General features: G+C 39.8%; 1 protein-coding gene across 2 annotated transcripts; it reads left to right on the top strand.

The window, feature by feature from the left end:
- The first annotated feature begins 5,647 nt into the window (after positions 1-5,647).
- Positions 5,648-23,008, top strand: arf3 (ADP ribosylation factor 3). 2 transcript variants are annotated; one of them, XM_012956457.3, is made up of 5 exons: positions 5,648-5,738; positions 15,344-15,553; positions 15,891-16,001; positions 17,013-17,137; positions 17,367-23,008. In XM_012956457.3, exons 2-5 carry the CDS (start codon positions 15,406-15,408, stop codon positions 17,526-17,528), a joined length of 546 nt encoding a protein of 181 aa, XP_012811911.1. In that variant the 5' UTR covers positions 5,648-5,738; positions 15,344-15,405; the 3' UTR covers positions 17,529-23,008.
- The last annotated feature ends 843 nt before the right edge of the window (positions 23,009-23,851 follow it).

A 23,851-nucleotide genomic window follows, 5' to 3' on the forward strand; every position in this document is an offset into this window, starting at 1 on the left:
ATGCCTGTCAATTGCTTTTATCTATTAAAAATTATTTAACACCAAAACTGAAAGGTTTTCACTGGGTAATAAGTATAAGAATAAAAGGTGGTGTTACATATGACTTATATACTGCAGACCAAGACTGGACCTTTTGAAGAATAAAAAATCAGGAGATCTGATACTTGATTTGCCCTATGTTCTCATCTCCCCATTCCTTATTGTATTGTCCCTATATTAATTGTGTAGTCCCTAATGCTCCTTAATTGTGTCACCTTTCTATTGCCATCCCTCCTGCTTCTTACTTACTACCATCCCTTTACTGCCGTTCCTCCTGCTCCTTGTACCATCCCTCAATTGTCGTCTCTCCTGGTCTTTACTTGTACCATCCCTCTTTTGCCATTCCTCCTGCTCCTTACTTGTGCCGTGCCTCCTGCTTCCTCCTTACTTCTACTACCATTTGGAGTCAGGAAGGATTTTTTTCCCATCAGTGCACATTGGCCCAGCACTGGGGGGTTTTTCGCCTTCCTCTGGATCATCATCTTTTTAGGCCACTATTCCATGAAGCCAGCTGCTGCTCCCCTATCACTTCAACTTCTTCCATGGTAAGGGGTGGATGAGCAGAGAGAGGGAGAAGGGTTGGTTTCTCATAGGCGCTACCCCCTCCCTGCCCTATGGTTGAGTCGTGTTTGGGTGCCACAGCTTGGGTTAGGAAATGTCCAGCCTCTTTTTATTTTTAGCAACTTCTGTGAAACCAACATATTTAGCCATAAACTTGTCTCTGTGTTTTAATTGATACCTATGGTACCTGATCGGAATAGAAAAGTTTAGGACAGGGTGGGGTTTAACTGGTGTTTGCTAAGGTTTGGCTGTGAAACTGCATAGGTTAATATCTCTGCAGGGAGTTGACTGTGGGTTCTCTGCTATGGGAATGATTTAGTTAAATATCTACATATTTATCATGTTTCAATATCTATCAGTGCAGAGCATAAGCTTTTGTGTATTTTCATTAGTTGAACCACCTGACTTGAGAGTTTCCTCACTGAATTTTACTGGGTAACCCTGCATAAGAAGCATGTGAGTCATTTGTCATATTTTCAGGTAATTTCCATCACATCTGCCATACATGCATCAGCATGTGTTTTGGAATGATTAGGAGTCCCCAGGCACGTATATTATACTGACATGTATAAAACTTCATTTCATTCCATTTAAGATGGACTGAAATTTCCAACTAATTCTAATCAGATGTAAATACATTTAAGAGGCTTGCAATTTAGTGCCTGGTAAAATCTCATTATGACTCTCCTAAATGTATCAGATTTCATTATTTAGATAAGCTGATATACATTCTTAGAATTACTTTTGTGAGAGATAGAAAGTGCACACACACACAATGTAAATTTTGAAGGGGGGCAGTCTTGGTGGAGCAGAACACCACTGTGCAGCACCCTGAAAGCAGTGCTTCTACGGTATTAAGAGAAGTTCCTCCGTGTGACAACTGGGTGCCTTTAAAAACCTATGATTGTACTGTGACACCCTGGCGCCTCTAAAATTCCACAATAATAACTTGGGTTAAACAGCTACAGAGGTCGAAATTTTAATGTCACATTTTAAACAAGAATTAATTCTGAAGGATATAAATAAAACTTACATGGCAATGGAATGCTTCATGTTGTTTAAAAAGTAAAATACGTATAAAGCCCTATTCCAATTTTGCTGCAGGGGCTGTAAGACCTGGCAACAGCCAAGTACCAGAAGGCTAGGCTCAAAGCCAAGAGGGAAGGTTTACAATGCCCTGCAGACTCTTCTGGTATTGAAGAACCCACAACTATACTTTGCATGAAAGATAAGTTGTCTCATAAAAAGCTCAGTTTATAGATTTCGTTAATAAAGGTATATAAGAGAGTATAACATTCTTGGATTCCCTATATATTCAGTGGCCTATAAACAAAAATACAGCAGAATGGGTATTGGAACTATCTGTAAAAAATATAAGGTTATCATCATAGGGAAATCATAAGGGTTGCATCATTTTTGAAACAGTGGTTCCCAAATGCTGAAATACTACCTATTCACTACAAGGGAAGTCCTGCTTTAGGACTTAGAAACACAGAGCTACTAGTAGCAGCTACTTTTCACAGTTGCAAAAATAGACAACGCTGATAATTTACTGATAATTGTCTCTAGATGTGTTTTAGTAGAGACACTTCTCTATATTGTCTATAACAAGTATGATGAGTATTTTCTGATGTTTTGTAGCCATGACACCTAGCTGCTACTAGTTAGAATGGCCCTTAAAGTATAGGGCGAATTGACAGACACCATTCCAATGGCAGTACAGATGAAAAGTCGTTGTCTTATTGTTTTGTTTGGTGGGCTGACAGGCCGACATGGTGTTTCAACAGATTACATTTTCAAACATGGCTGATCATATCCAATAGGATATGATCAGGGTTAGATTTGAGATACGGTACATTATTATTCAATGTCCTTTACAGGCCTTGAATAATGTTTACATCTTACAATGACTTGAAATTAATATTTAAGCCCTTACTTATTAACATGCAGATTACATAAGCCAGCATAGTAGTTTTTGTTAGTACAGTTCATGTGGAGGCAATATAAAATGAACTTAACTGTATGATCAGCTTAAACTACTCAACATTATTGTTTTATCAGAACTGAATTTACTATGACAAGCTTGTGTGGCCAGAGTGAAAAGATGAAAATTTGTAACCAAAGGAAACAACAGACACTAGCTTCTGTTATTCTAACTGCACTTGGATGATACAAACAAACGGTATATTGGCTAATAATAGTACTGCACTAGAGAAAATCTGCTAGCAATAGTAAATACAAAGTCCTTTGTATTAAATACAAAAATTATATAACATTAAAGTTTAAGAAAACAGAGAAGAACTAATGTGATAAAAATAGAATATAACCAGGATGAGAAATAGGATGAGAAACAAGCAAAAATGTAGAGGAATATAAGGGAATGGATTCCCCTACCCTGCAATACTTTTGCAATGTATACTTACGTTGTCCTAAAATACAAGAACTCCTTCCCAATCTCTGGATTCCTTTAAAAAACAAGGTTCACTGAAAGGCACTGCATTTGCTTTGGGTCCTGTCAGGAGAGGCTCACAAAAGAGAACTATACACTGACTGCCCTGCTATTGTTAAAATTGGTTATTCTCATGTTGCTGTTATTATCATTAAGCATGTATGACTTAAAAAGAGTGTCTGATGTCCAGAAGCCAAACGCTGAGCTGTGTAAAGAAAGTTCCCATAATGCCTCGCTTCTGCACAGACACCCAGACCAGTGCACATGCTCAGTTTGTAAGACTATGAGTCTGCTTCCTGCTGATTGGCTCAGATCCACATTCCTAAGGGGGGGAGTGAGTTCTTACCATTCTTGAGGGAGGGGGAGCAGGAAAGAGCAGAGAGCAGAAGCTGCGTGTCTCTGGCACAGGAATTACAGACACAAGAAATCTTTTGACAGAGAAGTCAGAGCAGCGTTTCTGTGAGTGCTTATGGCTGTATTTACATAGACCTTTTTGATAAAGCTTACTTAGTTTTTACCTTTCTTTCTCCTTTAAACCAGTATCAACTTAGCTAGAACCCCATCCATAGCTAGTGGTTAAATAAAGCATTTGGTCTATACACCTATTAAATGTTTTTGGGGTTACAACCCCTTTTAACAGAACCCACTTTTTTAAGGTTTTCCTAAACTTTAAAATCGGCTTTAACCTCAACTCATATCAAGATACTGCCAGCCCAAAAGTCTGGGAACCTGTGCCACAATATGTGGCATACTGGCATTTGGTGGGTTTCTTTATCAACTGGCATAGACTTTATGAGGAGGCACTGGCAACCTATTAAGTAATACAATAAAATATACTTTATGAGGAGGCACTGGCAACCTATTAAGTACTAAAATAAAAAATACTTGAGGTCACTATAACCCTGCCCAGGAAGTAATCTGAAGGTGTGTTGCACTATTTCCATGTGTCTTAGCCCATAACATGTTTCACTCATTATGGAATGTCTGAAGGGATATACTGTAGGAGTCCTGTGCTCTTTAGAGTCCTTAATTGCACTTTTGTACTACTCCACCTTCAGTGGAAATGTTCCACAGTCGGGCCCTTCCCTTTCTGTTCCTCATGACTGTTAGACTGGGATTTCCACATCTATGTCATGGCTGGCAAGGTATCCTGAACTAGGACAACTCTTTCCACTGACACAGAAACTATTAAACATGTATACCTTTGATACAAAAAGTGCAACATTCCTCCCATGTCTGTAATTACACATTGCTGGACATTTTCTCTGCTGGGAAAAACAAAATGTTGTCAGTTCTATGTGTTAAGGAAATCCACTTCCTATTTTCCCTTATCTCACTTTCCTTCTTTAAGCCCTTTAATTGGAACGAGTGAGGATAACAATGTTATACGCAGCACTGTGGTAAGGTTTTACTAATGACACAGAATGAGCTGTATTTTCATTTTAAGACAAATTTACCTACAGATCTATCTTTAACAATACTGCTATGGAAAGTAAAAATGGTAGCTTGACATTTACATTAATTACATGTATGTCATCCCATACATCCATCTGTGCTCAAAATGGCCTCCTTCAATGTTGCTTACAGTCCCATAGTACCTATTTCCTTTTACCCTGGGGGTGATAGCCCTGTTACAGTGCCTTTTAGCTGACCTTGAAAGTTGCCCATTAAACTGATACTCTCTCCCTACTATTATTGCCTGTTGCCATTGCTACCTTCTTCCTCCTGAACTTACCATCCAGTCAAGTCATAGCTGTACTATCTCTGATGAAAAAATATTAAAGAGCAACAGTCAGTATTATTTTAAAAAAATTAAATGTAGTAGATGTTTAATAAACCTGTTCTTCAGTTTGTTTCTTAAAACTGTTTACGATTTATTTATTTTGAGTTCCTCATCCAGCATTTTTTTCCAGCTTCAACCAACATGCAGTGAGTTACTGACAGATATCATTTGCTCTAACTGGCTGATTCTAGCAACAGTAAACTACTGACACCCATGGCGTAACTAGATGTTACTGGGTCCCATATCAAATTCATTTTAGGGCCCTAAAACACTGGCAAGTTGACCTGATCTACCAAGATATATTGAAATTTCTCATTATTTTCGGCCTTACAGGGACCTTTACACTACTGGGCCCAACTGCAAGTGCAGGGTCTGCTTACTCTGTAGTTACTTTTTGACTGACACGCAGCAAGGTTGAGTTGTTTGCAGAAAGACAAAAATGTTAGGTTAAGGAAGCACAATAATAAACCTTTTATGTGACAAAAGGTGAAAATATTATAAAATCTATTTGTGAGAAGGAACTAAGCATCCATTACAATTTAAAGGGGCTATTTAATACTTTATTCTGTATTTCCAAATTAAATGTTATTCAGTGACAGATTGTAAATTGCCTGGTTTCCAAAACAATGTGCAGAGCTGTCAACTTGCCAGCACCACTAGGAGGGGAAAAGTGCATCACGTGCTGGTGTGCGCTTCTTATACCCGGAAGTGACATCATGTGCATGCGCTAATGCCCGATTGAAGCCAAAAAAATTGCTACCCATGCGTGTGCAGATGCTCCGGATGATCTCACCTTACGCCTACTGCACATGCGCATCCAGATTAAACACGAATTTAGGGGAATATCAAAAATTCAGGAGAATGCTATTGGATGACAGGAGACAGGGGAGAAGAACCCAAAATCAGGTAAATCACGAAAAAAAAATGGGTGACAGCTCTGAATGTGCATCTAAAGTTCTGAGAACAGCAGATGATGACCAGACATGTCAACTCACCTTAATTTAACCCTTTCTCATTTGCAGTAAAGGGTCCTTCACCCACTGTCTGTAATTTGCACCAGAATCTTTACTTTCCCACTCTATTAAAATTCATAGAAGCGAAACTGGTCCATCTAGGTGCAATAACTTCAAGCTGGTAAGTTAGAAATGTGGATGACCCAATACAAAGTCAGCACTGCAGAGTTCATGTAGAAACATTTAGGCATGCCTATGACAAAGGCAGTAGTGCAGCACAGCATATGAAGCCCATTTGGTAGGTCACCCCTTCCAAATATATATCCACTTCCCAACATTTTGGTGGAGAAATGTATGGAAGTATAAATCACCACAGAAAAACAGATATTGGAGCCTATAGTCTTTTTTTAAAATTTTATTTTCATTGTTTACATGATTGCTGGACTTTACAATGTTCAAACACAATGGAATTATATCAATAAGTGATAAAAATAAGAAAAAAGGATATCACTCTTATAATTTTCATGACTTGTTTTTTTTAACCAGGGTAAGGGAACTGTGGAGAGGTGAGTTGTAGGGGGAGGGGTATTGGGAAAGCCTATACTCTTTAACTTCATGACACCCAGTCTGTGGAGAATCCATTTGTTTACATAAGAAACAAAAACCTATATAGGGTTGCCACCTTTTCTGGAAAAAATTACTGGCCTTCCTTGATTTTAGCAGACACAAAGGAATCTGAGAAATTAGAAAAAAGGAGGTTCCATCTTATTTCTTAAATATGCATTTTGACTTCATTAAATTATAATAACCAATACACAAATTATTCGGTTAACTCTTAGGCTGTTAGGTTAACACTTAACTGAAATAACACATGCCTTACAATGAGTTGAAATATATAAAAAGTATATTTATGAGAATTATTGGTCATGTATAACTGTGTTAAATGTCAGTGGTTATTGTGGCCCTGCTGATTTACTATAAGTATGGTCTTTTATATAACGCCCTAAAAAAGAACAAGTGCCACTAGGCCTGAACTGGCAATCTGTGCAGCCATCAACAGTCACTATTTATTGGGCTGATGGGGGGCCTGTATGGACCTTTCTGTACTTGAAATGCCAGACCCTATTTTATATCCCAGACCTGGGTGCCAACAGTTTGGGAAGAAATTTCAGCCTTCCTCCCTATTTATCTTCTGTTAAAGGAGACATATTTTATAAATGGGAAAAAACCCTAATTTTGTAGGCAATTATGAATAATATTTGAGCTCCCTATAGATACTATCAGTTCTCTGTCCCTGTTTGAAATGAAGGGTGGGCGTGTCCTAACAGTCCCTGCCAGAAGCACAGTAGGAGGGGGAGAGCCAATCACAGTCACACAAGCAAAGACAGGCTTCAGTTCCCTATGAGGTCAGCCTAGCTGCTGATTGGATCCTACAGTGCTTGTACTTAGAGCCGATGGCTCCCCTGCACATCCAGAAAACAAAAACTGTAGTACCGTGTTAGCCAGTGTCAAAAATAATAATAAAAAAACAAAACACAAATACAAGAGTATTGTAGAAATGATACCTATATTGGCTAACAATAAAAATACATTGCAAGCTTTCGGAGCTCTAAGGCCCCTTCATCAGGCAAAATACAAATTAGTATTTTTATTGTTAGCCAATATAGGTATCATTTCTACAATACTCTTGTATTTGTGTTTTGTTTTTTTATTATTATTTCTGCACATCCAGAGAATTCAGCCAGCAGGAAGTGGAACAGATGGGGGGGCTACTGGGGTTTTGGTGGAATTTCTCAATAAATCAGAAACAGAACTTTTTTAAGCTCAATCCTTCTATATCTAGAGGAGTATTATTCACTGGTACAGTCTTAATTTTTATAGGATTTAGAGAAGTTGTGTTGCCCAACTAGCTAGATTTTGAGCCTTTTTGATATTTTTCATGGCACTGCCTTGTGTATAGGCGCCTGTGTGATGAGGCTTAGCTTTTGCGAGAGGCTGTGTGGGTGCATTGTACAGATCAGGCTCTCACATGAGGCACAGGCCTGCTGCCCACTCATCCCCGCAGCACAGCGCAAGGTTGGAGCTGCTGCATCTGTTACTGTGGAAACGGAGCCAAGTCTCGCGAGAGGTCCCTAGCGCATCGCCCCACAGCTATGGGAGATATCGCGATATTTCTTCGTGGTGCTTCCGGCCGGAGAGGACAGAGGAGTCGCTGCGGTAGGGAAGGAAGAAGAAGAAGAGGAGGTGGAGGTAGGTGACAGGCAGCGAGTGTCGCTCGTTAGTGTCGCTGTTACATGCCTTCGTCGTTTTGCAAGCAATCATCACCATCAGTATATGAGCAGCGTTTGGCTTTCCCCTTCACTGAATAACGGCGGGGTGCCTGCCTCCATCCGTCATACAGGAGCTGACAATGATACCTATATATGGGGACCTCCCCATAGAGCAAGGCACCTGTCAAAAAAATGTTACATTAGATTTCCCTCAGCCCTCGCAAATGTTGTGTTTGGCTTTCTGTTTGCACATTGACTGCAAATCCCAGCATTCACCATTGGCTTTGGGGCCACAGGTAGAAAATCATCAACCTCCGTTTTCCTGCATTGTCTTGGAGATCGATGGCTTGTATTGCACCTTATACATATATAATACATATATAATACACACGGGCCTGGAATGTCAGATATGTCCTTAGAAATAGCCTTAGTCATGTCATTGTCACATGACTCACCAAAATCTGTCTGTTATAAGAAAATGATGCACCTTCTGTTATAAAATGTGAGGATATTAGAAGTCACCCTGAGTTCCATGAGCTGTATAAAAGCCCTCAGCCTCATAGAACCTCTTGGGGCTCACAATATGGCTGTATTAGAAGTCACCAAGGGTTCCATGACCACATATAGTACTTGTTTGTTTAATACAGCCCATGGAACGTCCCAATAGCCTTTTTGTATGTTATCCCACCTGTTCATTTATGACAAGATATCAAAATTAGGTAGGAGGCAAATAAAAAATGACTTTTCACGATTTTATAAATGAAATGCCCAGTCTTAACTCCCAAGATGTTTTATTTGTTACTTTACTTCCCTCCTCAGATACACGTACCCCACCAGTACCTTCATTGCTCTACACAACTCCCAGCATCTTTTACTTTGTTATTTTTAAGTTTTATTGTCACTGTCACAATTCAGTCACCATTACTGTCAAGAACACCTTCTCACACCTTCATTGGCATTCTAAACTCCCAGCGCCTTCACTGTCACACACAATCCCAGCACTTTTATTGTGACATGCAACTCCCAGCACCTTCACTGTCACACACAATCCCAGCACTTTTATTTTGACATGCAACTCCCAGCACCTTCACTGTCACACACAATCCCAGCACTTTTATTGTGACATGCAACTCCCAGCACCTTCACTGTCACACACAAATCCCAGCACTTTTATTGTGACATGCAACTCCCAGCGCCTTCACTGTCACACACAAATCCCAGCACTTTTATTGTGACATGCAACTCCCAGCACCTTCACTGTCACACACAATCCCAGCACTTTTATTGTGACATGCAACTCCCAGCTCCTTCACTGTCACACACAATCCCAGCACTTTTATTGTGACATGCAACTCCCAGCGCCTTCACTGTCACACACAAATGCCAGCACTTTTATTGTGACATGCAACTCCCAGCGCCTTCACTGTCACACACAAATGCCAGCAATTTTATTGTGACATGCAACTCCCAGCGCCTTCACTGTCACACACAAATGCCAGCACTTTTATTGTGACATGCAACTCCCAGCACCTTCACTGTCACACACAATCCCAGCACTTTTATTGTGACATGCAACTCCCAGCACCTTCACTGTCACACACAATCCCAGCACTTTTATTGTGACATGCAACTCCCAGCACCTTCACTGTCACACACAAATCCCAGCACTTTTATTGTGACATGCAACTCCCAGCACCTTCACTGTCACACACAAATCCCAGCACTTTTATTGTGACATGCAACTCCCAGCACCTTCACTGTCACACACAATCCCAGCACTTTTATTGTGACATGCAACTCCCAGCGCCTTCACTGTCACACACAAATGCCAGCACTTTTATTGTGACATGCAACTCCCAGCGCCTTCACTGTCACACACAAATGCCAGCACTTTTATTGTGACATGCAACTCCCAGCGCCTTCACTGTCAACACAATGCCAGCACTTTTATTGTGACATGCAACTCCCAGCACTTCACTGTCACACACAAATGCCAGCACTTTTATTGTGACATGCAACTCCCAGCACCTTCACTGTCACACACAATCCCAGCACTTTTATTGTGATATGCAACTCCCAGCACCTTCACTGTCACACACAATGCCAGCATTTTTCTTGTGACATGCAACTCCCAGCGCCTTCACTGTCACACACAAATGCCAGCACTTTTATTGTGACATGCAACTCCCAGCACCTTCACTGTCACACACAATGCCAGCATTTTTATTGTGACATGGAACTCCCAGCACCTTTTTGGAATACTCCCAAGATTTAGATATTGCATTAGGGTTATGTGCTGAAAAAAATGAATTGTATGGTACTGAAGCATTGGGAACATGATGTGTAAATGAATTAAGCCGTGCTCAAGAATTCAATATTGTAATATAGTATAGATCATTAATATTTATGCACATTAAATTAAAGCAATAATTAGTCATATATGCCTTCTCAGTTTGGTGTTGGAGAAATGATCCCATTGATCGATATAGGGTAGGCACAAGAGTGCTGAACAAGGCTAGCTGCACTTGTGGTGTGAGGGACGTAGGATAGGGAAGCAAATTGGGGGTGCACAGTGGCGGGCTAGCGCCAGACCATTTGGTAGCAGACACATAGGGGCTGATTTACTTACCCACGAACGGGTCGAATGGAGTCCGATTGCGTTTTTTTCGTAATGATCGGTATTTTGCGATTTTTTCGTATGTTTTGCGATTTTTTCGGATTCTTTACGAATTTTTCGTTACCAATACGATTTTTGCGTAAAAACGCGAGTTTTCGTATCCATTACGAAATTTGCGTAAAAAGTTGTGCATTTTTCGTAGCGTTAAAACTTACGCGAAAAGTTGCGCATTTTTCGTAGCATTAAGTTTTAACGCTACGAAAAATGCGCAACTTTTCGCGTAAGTTTTAACGCTACGAAAAATGCGCAACTTTTTACGCAACTTTCGTAATGGATACGAAAAACTCGCGTTTTTACGCAAAAATCGTATTGGTAACGAAAAATTCGTAAAGAATCCGAAAAAATCGCAAAACATACGAAAAAGTCGCAAAATGTTCGTTTTCAAGTCGGAACTTTTCCAATTCGGGTCGGATTCGTGGGTTAGTAAATCAGCCCCATAGTGTATCTCTTTTTAAATTTTAAACAGTTCTTTACTATGTCAGAACATTATGCTTATATAGTGAATAATGTACCCTCTATTGTAAAATATAAGGCTATATATCCTTATATAGAACATAATACACAAGATTAGATTAGATATTATATCCATATAAATGCAGTTTAGTGATGTCATCAGTTATAGTTATAACCATGCAAGGATATACATTTTACAGTGTTATTCACTGTATAACTTGCAATATGGGTCATAGCCACTATATTGTTTATTTATAAATAGCTATCTATATATAATATATCACTCATGGTTATCCTGGGAATTTACATTCCATGTAGCATATCCTCGCACTTACATGGTCCTTTTAACTCCTTTTTGCACTGACCTATTTCTTATTCAGTATCATTTTCCGTGGCTATGTATTCCATATTTCTGTTGGAAGTCCTCCTTCAGACTATAGCCAAACATACAATTAGTCTAATTAAAATCTGTTGGATTGTCTGTAAGGTAATTGAGATAACTGAGTTAAAAGCCTGACTACCCCCCAACTTAGCAAAAAACAAGGTAACCAGGATAATAAAACATAGTAAAAAAACAATCACTTCTAGATCACAGTCTGATGTGCCTTAAGTTTTTTTTCATCCCATGCTTGAGATTTCAGTAGGAAGTAGAGGTGCCTTGAGCTGGAATGCTAAAATCCTTTAAAGGGGAATGGTTGCAGTTATGTATTTTAAAATATCCACTAAACTGAGAGTTTGATCGATTATTTTTTTTTTTTATATAATTGCATTTAACCCCTATCTAAGCAGTTCACTTGCTGACTAAAAATAAGTATTGTCTACTAATGTCTAGTGCAGTGATCTCCAACCAGTGGCTCGGGGGCAACATGTTGCTCACCCCCCCTTGGATGTTGCTCCCAGTGGCCTCATAGCAGGTGTTTATTTTTCCTGGCTTGGAGTCAAATTCTGGTTGAATATTCACATATGGCCAATCTCAGCCCTTATTGGTCACCTCCAGGAACTTTTTTCATGTTTGTGTTGCTTCCCAACTCTTTAAATTTGAAAGTGGCTAACCAGTAAAATTGTAAGACTATTTCTTACCATTTTAACTAGGTTGTAAGACTAGCTCCTAGCATTTTAAGAAAGCAAAATAATAATACTATAGAAATAACATTTCAGGCCCCAAAACAGATGGCACTTCAGCAAATGAGATGACAGCATGGACACCTTGATTAAGCTTATAGAAAACTGAGTAGAATAAAGGTGTCCATGCTGTGTTGCTTTTCTCTCAATATTATTAGAATTTATTTGTAGTCATCATGCCAATTTAATCTTTAGACAATAGCAGTTTAAAAGCCACCTAGCCCTTAAGGGCTATGTCACACAAGGCTTTATCTATGCCGGCGGAGAAACCGGCAATCTGCTTCCTCGTGCTCCATATCTCTATGCATTGGTGGGAACATCATTGTAATCGGTGGGTTGGATTTTATCAGTGCAGGTTTAAATCCCATTTTTTTCATGCAGTGAGGCTTAAACATTATGTTAGAATGGTACATTTAAAGGCTGATTTAGTTCAGCATTTTTACTTTACCGTAATGCCCCTAATGCATCATCTTTATAACTACATGGGCACTAGAGAGATGGTTGACAGTGTTTGACAGCCTTTCATTTTATGCTATCAGTGTTGCAGTTTATAGAGAGCTCCAGCATAATTACTGCACATAATCTCAAGTTCATATATAGCTTCTCTCTCTTGCATCTACTGATTTATATACATTTTTCTCTATTAACTGCAACTCCAAAGTCAATGACTTATATCACGGCTGCCCAAGGTCTGTGCTGACGACTTTGTATGTCACCATCATTTTAATATAGTTTGATCCTCAGAGGTGGATTGTTGGATGATTGCCCCTCTGCAGCATAGAAAACTAACAGTATATGGGTCACTGTCAGCAATGAGGTTGTATGTTCTCCCTGGGTTTCTTCCCACATCTTAAACATAAAGGTTAATTGGTTCCTGATAAAATTGACTATAGTGGGTGTGTAAATGAGATATGGACCTTCTACTCATAGGCCTATATGGCTACTTTCCTCAGAATTAGATGCACGCACACTGAATGCACTGTATATTACTGTCTTTTGCCCATCATGCTGTTTGATAATTACAGTACAAATGCATGTTGCAGTTATTAGCGTGGGTTCCCTTTATGCTGTCAGCAGCCATAGGGAGAAAACAGGTCCTATCATCTTCCTGTTATCTGTCAGAATAGTGCAGATGGCGATACATGATAATGAACAGAAAAATAAATGACGCAAACTGCTAATGGCATACATTTGTCAGATTTCATCTTAGGCCTGTGGTTCAAAAGCAATTTTTCTGCCAGTGAGATTCATTTCAATGAGAGATGCCTGGCAGCAGTAGATATGTTCTCGTGAGCCTTTCAGGCTGAAAAAGTCCAGAACTGACTGTGCAGCATTTCTTGTTTTAGTAAATGGGCTGCAACAGGGGCAGTTTCAGCTGAAGTACACTGGCAAAGAGCACGCCCTGTGTGGCATTGGCCTTACAGTTTATTTTGTTTAATAGATGAGGCTTATAAAGGCATCACTGGATAAACCTTGCCTGTCTGCACACACTGAATAAATGCTTGTGTTACATTAGCTCAGGCTTATACCCCTTAATCTATTTACTTCAAAATGCTTGGTCCATGTACCAAGCACCAATAAAAGTAAAACTGACTTCACTTAACATAGACCTTTAATACCAGACCTAGTTGTTTGTGACTTAATTTGCATAAAATCCGCATCTCAGTTTCAGCTTGCCCCAGGTAGGCCAATTAATTATTTACAAAGATCGAGCTTGATCCTACTAGTTCCACAACAATAGTAGCAACTTGCATAGAAACAAGCTGTCCTTTTGGGATGTTGGTATATATCATATTTGGTAGTTTGAGCACTACAAACAACAGGTAAGTGTTACCATGCCCCCCACCCCCCCCATGTCAATAGATAATGTGCCCCCACACCACATAAATTGATAAATAATAAAAAGTAAAATTCCATCAATATACATGTGTACTTTCCAAAATAGGGGGTTTTCTTGGGTCCATTCGCTGTTTTTGCCGCTTTTACTACCCATAAAACAGTGCCATGAAAAATGTATGTTCATTTTGGGGTCTCAACATGGTAGAAACAGAAAGGGGGGTAAATGCCATGAATGTGTTGATTTTGCAGTAGCTTAAGTGCTCTCCATGACAATTGTTTTACACTATTTTATGGGGACTCTACCTGCCAAATACTGGCCATAAAAACGTTTAGTGGATCCTGGACAATTATATTTATAATTTTGCTTTCTACTAACTTGGGAGATAAGTTGGTGTAAAATAAAAGTTTTTTCAGATTTAACATCAGAGCTACTAAGTTTGTTTTAACTAATTCATAGGTCTACCAAATACAACGCAAACGCATCCATATTGTAACATAGGTCTGTTGCATTCAGTTGGCAGCTCTTAGGGCAATAAGAGACAGACCCCTATTGTAAAATATAAGGATATTATAAGTCAATGAGGAGTTCCATGACCACATAAAAAAGCACAATGCCAAAGGCCAGATTTATACAGGTTATGGTGACTTCTAATATCCTTATATTTTGCAACAGGGAGGTACTTTATTATTATTCAAAAACATTATTGTTAAAATGTTTGTTTGAGTGCCTTTTTGGGATATGTATGTAAGGGAAAATGATGAATACAGATATACAAGATATGAATTCAGATGTTGTTCTATATGCATTAGAACTGCTTTCGGCATCTGGTGATTTTGTTTGTGCCCAAGCCACCAGAATTAAGCTTGACTTTGGGCTCTGTTCACATGATTTATAACCATGTACTTTTGTTTTATTTTTACTCTTGTTTTATGTTTATTGAGTAACAACATAGTGCCATGTTAGCAGGGCAGAGCTTCCCTACCACAACCCACTTGAATTTAGCTCTGTGCTAAAGCAATTAATATAACCACATTTAAATGCAAAATACCAAACATTTAGTGCCATGGTTTGTTTCCTTGTTTATATATTAAACAATTGTTTGGGTTTACATTGAAAAATCTAAAGGTTGCAATGTTATAATATATCCTTACTTTTTTTCTCTATTTTATACTTCTTCTTTATACACCATCTGTCAGAGAGTTTGTAAGCCTGGCTTTTATTATTAGAAGTGGCCACAAAAGCATCTTAGGAAAATACCATGGGAAACATCTTTGGGAACCTTTTGAAGAGCCTGATTGGGAAGAAGGAAATGCGAATACTCATGGTGGGACTTGATGCTGCAGGAAAGACAACTATCTTGTACAAACTTAAGCTTGGAGAAATTGTGACTACTATACCCACCATAGGTAAATGCCTGAGGAAAAAGTGCACATAATTGGGTTCAGCAGTGTATTGTGTTTTTTATTGTTAGTGGGGAGTATTAACATCTTCATACAGTTATTGCTCATAGCTGTGGCAACATCTTTTGTTGAGTTAAATTGCCCGAAATAGGCCAACATGGGCCAAGGCACCAGGGCAAGACCCTGGCTTGTAGCCTCTGGACATTATAGCCACGTCTACCTTGTTAATTATTTCACAAGGAAATGTGACCTCCCTTTATACAGATATTGTTACTATTTTGTTATGGGTTTTCTTTGGAAAATTAATCTTAATGTTTGCTTCCTATTTCTTTCTTTATAACAGGCTTTAATGTGGAGACTGTGGAGTACAAGAATATCAGCTTCACAGTGTGGGATGTGGGCGGCCAAGACAAGATCCGCCCACTTTGGAGGCATTACTTCCAGAACACTCAGGGTGAGTGTGTATCCTTGCTTATGTGTTTTTTATGGGATTCCAGGTAGCACAGTCCCATGGGGCTCAGTTATTGTTGGGGTCCTGAAAAATAACACCTACAGTAGTCATTTTCAGTATGGAATGGGAGGTCCAAACTGTTGCAAATTGTATGGTCCCCACTGGATAAAAGTGAGTTTCTAATAGCTGCTTGGGTGTTACCTGTAGGCAGTATTCCTTGGCATAGGAAAATTTGTCCCATTGGCTTCACATTTTAAACAACTTTGTATTAGTTTCTGTTGTACTTTGCTTTGGGTGGTAAAGCAGTGTATAGTCAGAGATCCAGATCCTCTCTGGTTCAAAGCTGAATTCATGGAACTCAAACTTTATGATGTTTGGTGAAACCAAAGGGACTGAGTACAGCCAACAGTTATTACAGGTGGTTGATAAGATCAAATCATTTGATTAAAATAGTTTAGTAACAGTGTTCATATCCAGGCCATCATGCACTATGCCAGGACAGTTCTTTTATGTACTGAGCAAGCCTTGATAAATCCCCTCCACACACACAATTTGCCTTTCTAAGATGTAATTAATGATACACTTATGTAATGAAAATTGCACCAAGCAGGGGCTTTCAACAAAAATAAGAAAGGGACATTTGGCTGGGATCTCCTAATTCAGCTAAAAAGATCCAAATTTAAATTTCAGTCCTTTTTTGTATTTTATGTCTGAATTTATTGCTGTGGCTATGATTCAGTAATGTCTTCTGATTTTAATTGGCAAATTACAAGCTGTTCATATAAATATGTTGACTTATTGCTGGAAAATAAATTTAATTGAAAGCACTTTATTACAGTGACCTTCTCTTTTTTGTCTCTTTCCTCCCTATCCCTTTCCTCTTCTTTCATTTTTTTTTCTCAATTTTTTTTCTCAAGGAGCCGAGCCAGTTCATGTTGCTTATTTTACAGCTGTTTGCATATAAATTAAATAGAATCAGTCATCTGTCAATATAATGCCTCATTGTTTTTTCAGGGTTAATATTTGTGGTGGACAGCAATGATCGAGAACGAGTGAATGAGGCCCGTGAAGAACTGATGAGGATGCTGGCAGAGGATGAGTTGAGGGATGCAGTGTTGCTTGTTTTTGCTAACAAACAGGTTTGTGGTTCTTTGCTTAGCTAAATGGTATACTGTATGACATGCAAGCTTTATGGGCAAGTAGATTTATTCATGTTGGCACCATGACATTATTTATTTACATTTATATATTTGTCTGTGGTAGTAACATTGGCTGGGCTTATAGCACTTGCACGTTTCCTTTGCCAGTGCTATTGTTATTCTCTGCTTGCTATGTAACATAAACTTGACCGTCCATAATTACTTGCAGGATCTGCCAAATGCTATGAATGCTGCAGAGATAACAGACAAGCTGGGCCTGCATTCTCTCCGCCACCGCAACTGGTACATCCAAGCAACTTGCGCCACCAGTGGCGATGGCCTGTATGAAGGGCTGGACTGGCTAGCCAACCAACTGAAGAACAAGAAGTGAAGGTGCCAGTCCCATTTTGTCTCCAGCGTGCGCCTGACTCTTCCTCCCACATCCTTACTGTGCTTCCCCAGCCAAACCAGGTTGGGGTTGGCTCCTGGTACAGACCACACAATCCCTCCTGCTTCTCTTGGTTCCACATTTGCTTTCGTTGCCGTTTTGGTTTGGGGTGTTTTAATCGGGTGCCGTGTTTCTCCTGGTTCATCAAGCTGCTGTTACTTGCTGTTTTCTTTGTTCTTTGAAGATATTGGTTGGGAGTGGACAAGTGAGTCTTGGCAGTACATGCCTGAGTATTCTGCCCCCTGTAGACAGGGTTGGTTAGAGGGAAGGAATGGGAGCAGTGCTGTTTTGTGTTTATGTTGTGTGGAAGCTCCCTTTGCACATGATTGTGGGAATGTTTTTGGCTTCTTGTATTTGGTTTTAAATTATTTCCGTTTCAGTACTTCATCCAAGATGGTTTAAATAGTTAAACAAGGATCATATTATATTTTATTCTATTGGGAAAGGATACAATAAGCTTGGGTTCTAATATCATTTCAGAGGGTTGTGTTTTGGTGCAGCAGAGCAGTTTTAATAGATGACCAAACCTCTGGGAAGCAAAAAGAGAAATTGAAGGTGCAATAAAGAAGTTAGAAAGGCAATATATTCTTTTAGCTAGAGAAGTGTAGGCAGGCTTCCCACCGGGAGAGGCACTCCTTGCTTGTACGTTTCACAACACTTTATTGCTTTGTCAGTGAGAAGTTTCTTCTGTGAGGCAATGCTGTATTGTGCAACAGTGATGGAGGGAGGAACCCTCCCAGCAGCAAGGGTGCTTATACTTTGGTACTTTATAATATACAAAATATTTATTTTCCCTGTGGCACTTGTGTCTCTCCAGTAGTAAAGTATTAACTTGAAATAGTTCTTTAGCATTGACCTGGTTTTGTCATTCCAGTTTAAAGGAACAGTCCTCCTGCATGCATCAACTGTAGCAGTTACTTATTTCCTTGAGTAAATAAGATTTAAACTTGGTTAATTAGCTGTGTTATATTTACAATACAAGACACTGATAGGTTGGGAGGGCAAGGTAGAGAACCACAAATAGTTAAGTTGGCCGTACATGGGCAGATTTAAGGTTCTCCAGACTGATTTGGCAGCTTTTCTGCCCATGGAAGGGAACCCCCGGCAGGCCTACCTGACCAATATGTGGTAAAAATCGGGCAGATTTCTGTCGGACAGGTTTGATTTTTTTCCGTCGGATTGGGGACTGCATCGGCTCATTATTGTGGTCCTTGTTCTGACAGCTGCTATTCCTGTCATTGTAATTTGATCATTTGGCCCTATGGCCACTTAGGTGGGCATATCAAGGGAAAGTATAGTATGTAGTATAGTTTATAGCGTATGACCACCTTTAGTAGCCTGCAGACTGTCATCTGCTACTCCCCTTCCTTATCCTAGACACAAAGTGTTTAATTTGAGGAAAAGTGAGTTATTCTGCAGCAGAAAGAGTTGACACAATTTTACAACTGCCGTTATAACAATGCAAATATTAATATATTAGTGGTATTCTAGCCATAGCACATTGCTCTGTCTAACAAAATGTATAAAAACCAAGCATCAAAAATAAGCTAAATAAATGATAAAACACTGGATAACAAGTATATTTGGTATTAAACTGAAACTATTGTTACAGTTATCAAGCTAAAATGAGCTAAATGTACACTCACATTGCAGGCTCAGGTCACTAAATTAATCATTTGACATTAGCATGTCCAGCCTGTGACCTTTCTTTTGTTGTTGGGCTATAACTCAGTGTATAGTTAATGAGGGGTCCTGGGAGTTATTTGCAGGCCCTCGGGATGAGCTGCAGTTTTTGATCAGTTTGAGCATAGGACAGGCTTAGGAAGCATTAGCAATAAAACTAGTTTCTTGTCGATAGTCAAAAGTATTGTATTATTGCACTCCTGCCCTTTTCTCTCAAAGTCCCACACACTGTGGTACGTGCATGCTTTATACTCTCCCTTAAGGGTGGAAAGGCGCCCAAACATCAGCAGTAGGTTAATGCTGAAAAATGCAGGAAAGATCATTATTATAATGTGTACGGCCACCTTTAGTTTAGTTACATGTGATGCTAGTACATTCGCAATGTGCCTCCTGTTGTACTAGCTCTCTCTGTCTCAGCTACATGTGTATAAAGCTGAGGGACAGAAGTAGAGTTCAGCCAAGTGAGATCAGATATACTAAGGCTACTGGTACACTGGCAGGACATTTTGCCATGGGACAAAACAGCTGAAGTTTCCTTCCCAGCGAGACAACTTTGGGCTACTGTGCGGCAAGTGTTTTCCCACCAGACAAAATGTTCTGTGTGCTAGTACTCTAACTACATACTAATGTACAATGGCTTTTACCAGGGTTATTTAAAGGAGAAGGAAAGGCTAAATCACTAGGGGGTGCCAAATGTTAGGCACCTTCCAGTGATTGTAATCACTTACCTGAATCCTCCAGTTGGTGCTCCTGTTAGGAGAAAACTGCACCGGCCTGGGGTAAATGCAGACGAGTGATACTCTTTCTTCCTTCTCCTTTCGCAGTGATCCCGGGCCCTACACTGGTCCAGATTGAGATTATGTGATCGTTTGGCCCCTGTCAACAAACACATTGTAATAGTGGCCTAGGGAGGCCTTCTGGGAGAGGATTAGAGCAATATGCTGATGTGGTCCTTACTTGATTTTTAGCTCCATTTCTGTTGTAAGGAGCCCATACAAGGGACAATAAGCTGCTGATTTGGTCTGGAGGGGCCAAGTCAGCAGTCCATGCATGGCCACCTAACACTGTTTATGTGAGTATTGACTTATCAAAGGAACAGTAACACCAAAAAAGGGTTGCGTTTGCCTCAAACACTACTATAATTTCTATAAATTAACTGCTGCATAGCCATGGTGGCAGCCATTCAATCTGAATAGGCAAAAGGCTCATGTTTATACAGCATATGGATTAGCTTTACAGAATAAAATTGGTTTTAGTTCTTACACATGGGTCAAATTGCTGGATAATCAGATGCAAAATTTAAATTTTCACTTCTGAATCTTACGGGTCTTTAATACCTCAAGCAACTGGTAGTTAATCACTGGAGGAAGCCCTTGTAGCTTTTACTCACAGTATTTCTGTAAGTACTGGGGTGACTGGTACAAAATAATATGTTTACATTTGTTTTTCCTGTGTAATTGGGAGTTTTGCCTGACCTTATTTAGAAATAGAAATAACTACATAGACATTCCTAATGTCCTCTTAGTAGGCAGGTTGGCCAGCACAAGTGTTAAAATTCTTCAAAAGCGGCTAGCAAAGCACACCGGACAGCCAGGGCGTTCTGTAAAACTTAGTCTTCATTCATGTTGATAAAACCTTTTACGCCTGACGCGTTTCATGCATGCGCACTTAATAATAGGCATAGTGTTATCCATGTTATTCAAAGGGTTTATGCCGCTTGGGGAACTGTTACTCTGTTTAACATAAACTTGCAAGTTGATTGTTCAGTATGGAGGCACCTGCTATGCTGAAATAATATGTCATGTGTCCATATTGCTGTGTAGCAGTTAAATAACACCGCCCTTATTTATACTGACTGGAATGGCTCCCAGTGATGTCAATGTGGCCATCCTCACTCAATCTGTCAGTTACATCACTGGGAGGCCGTCCAGCTAGTAAATTGCTCCAGTCTCAACTGAATCTTCTTGTTAAAATGTAAAGTGAGTGCAAAGTGAAATGTAAGCTAGGCACAGACACGTCCCTTCGACCCCTACTCTTATTCTATGCTCCATTGCAAAAAGAAAATATAGGTCTCCCGAGAGTAGTGTTCCTTTGCAGGGAAGCAGGGAGATGCACTCTGGGCATTTAGCAGCACTGTCCGTATGTCCTGACTGGGAAGTAGAAGACATGATGGGGTTTTAACGCTAAGGTGATTTCATCTTTGCATCATGTTCTGAATCAGATTTTTCCAAGTGACCTTTCATTTCTAAAGAGTCTTGTTAGATGGGATCATCCAGAACTGTTTGCTTGTCGGGTGCATTAAGGTGCTTAAATGATTTGTTTTGCAATATATGCATACATATATATTTTCTCTTTTTAAAACATATCAGATCTGGCTGCCTTCAAAGGCATTTGCTTTATTCCCTGAGTCTGGCTGATCTGGTAACTGAATATTCGCTGAGGGTTTCCCCTGCCGCAGGTCTGTCTGGAACTGACGGACCATGATGTATATATTCACTCTCTTCTCTGGCCTCTTAGTGGCAGTTATTTGTTTATATAAAGCACAGCGTTCCCACCCATAGCCTTCTAGCTTTAGCTGAACTGAAACTCCCAGCACCCCTGATTTGGGGGGGGGGGGAGATGTTGTTGGGCAACAGCTCTGTGTCTCCCCAGACACAGTGAATCCTGTTCTAACCCCCCACAAGACTGCTGAATCCCCTCTATTCATAGCAGAGACGAAAGGAATAATGTTAGAATGCAGGTAAATAGCAATATAGGGTCTATTCCCAACCCCATAACCCCAAAGTGTTTAATACAAGTATTTCAGTCATTTAAAAATATAGGCCAATAGGAGTAGCTGTAAACCCCAATGTATTGGATTCTACAGTATTTTACTTATAGAGTAGTAACACAGAAATTCCTGTTACTTCCCCTCTTTGCTGAGTCCCAGAACATTTCTGTTTATCCAGAGGGGGCTGCTGGTATACAGACTCTTGGTTGCTATTCACTGTAGCCCCTCCAGCCCTGGGGTATAGTGTCTTGGAAGAATTGGCATTAATATTTCTGAGCTGCCATTGTCCTCTTAGGCTGATGGCATACTTGGTGCATTTTAGCCAGCCAAGTACACACAGTCTCTTCCCTCTCTTTCACTTGAATGGGAAATGCCCAAAAGCAGTATTTGTAGCCAAAAAATGCTCTAGGGAACATTTTGGGGCGACATTCTGTGGAAGCTACAGGAGACAGTATCACAAACAGCCGGCTGAAAAGCGCCACTTGTGCCTTCAGCTTTACCATTCATGTTGTGCACTTTTTACATAAGGGACCATTTGTTTATCCAGTGATTTTTATTTTTAATATTTCTTGACATGGTTTGATTGTAAGCAGTGGGGGCAAGCAGTAAATGCGCCAGAAAAGGGAGCGATACAAGCAGAATTGGAAAGTACACCTATGTATTGCCTGTGTTTTGTTCCTATATTTTACCCTACATTGCCAGCAAATAGGAGCAATAGGTATACAGCGCAGGTGGCCTTTTCTGCGCTAACGCCATTGGCTGCTTCCCCCCAGTGCCACCTCTTGTGTTTTCTGACATCATGCTCTCAGCACTCTCATTCTGAACTGTCCTCTCTCTCTCTTCCACACTCCTGTTCTGTGTGTGGTGTAAAGTGGAACGTATGGTTTAAGCTGGGTATTATATTTTTCTTTGTATATTTTGGAATGTAAGCTGTATGTGACTAAATAGAATTAAAACACTGGAAACAATATGGAACAGGTCTGGTTTCTTTACTCGGCTTAACCCCACACACTGACTTGAGGGACTGTCAAAAGAAGAGGAAGGTTTAGAATGTTGAAATAACTTCTTGTCTATTTTTCAGCGTAAAGGTTTCTCTTTCCACCCATTCTATTCCATGTTATTTCTTACCTGTGGCTTGGTAACTGACAGATGGAACACACAAGGCATCCTGGGAATGGGATTGGCACTGATAATGGCACATGTTGGGGCAGTGTGACCTCCAGTTGTATGGAGTTACTGTTCCCATTGAGATGAGTGAGGTAATGGCAGTGAGTGTCTAACATTCTGTAGCTGTCATTGGTGCTCTATTAGCAGTGATGTGTGTTCTATACACATGTAAATATTCTGTGGATGGGAATGATTTGACCCCAGGAAAGTACAGGTGGACAAGAAGTTTCACAGTTAATGTAAATCTGAGAAATGCTGGATTAGCAGCGAAACCTTCACCGCTCTAGATCTTCCCAACATTTTTTCTTAAAAAATAGAAAGTGTTTTGGTGCAAATGACATTGATAAAACAAACTACATAATACAATACCCCTCCTGCATCCAGCCAGCAATGATGGCAAGAGTTTGTCTCACAGCCTGGTTTCTCACCATTTTCTTCACCGTTATTTTTTACAGAATTGTAACAATGGCAAATATCAAGCATTTGTCTGCACTTTGAATACTTTAGTAAGGAAAAATATTGTTAGAATCCTTAAATCCTTGTAGTTTGCTGCTGAGATCTAACTTCCCATAAAGCAGGATGTTGTTCAGCAGAACAAATTGGTACATGTAATGTAAGTTAGTTAAGTCCCTCTCCTATCAGAAAA

This window comes from Xenopus tropicalis, chromosome 2 (genome assembly GCF_000004195.4).
Source record: "Xenopus tropicalis strain Nigerian chromosome 2, UCB_Xtro_10.0, whole genome shotgun sequence".
Classification (NCBI taxonomy): domain Eukaryota; kingdom Metazoa; phylum Chordata; class Amphibia; order Anura; family Pipidae; genus Xenopus; species Xenopus tropicalis.

What these genes read in the sequence shown, in the direction of transcription:
- arf3 (XM_012956457.3), top strand. Translation starts at nt 15,406, where the DNA reads ATGGGAAACATCTTTGGGAACCTTTTGAAGAGCCTGATTGGGAAGAAG. An exon ending in TTACTTCCAGAACACTCAGG is followed by an intron (nt 16,002 to 17,012) that starts GTGAGTGTGTAT and finishes TTGTTTTTTCAG; the next exon opens with GGTTAATATTTGTGGTGGAC. An exon ending in TTGTTTTTGCTAACAAACAG is followed by an intron (nt 17,138 to 17,366) that starts GTTTGTGGTTCT and finishes AATTACTTGCAG; the next exon opens with GATCTGCCAAATGCTATGAA.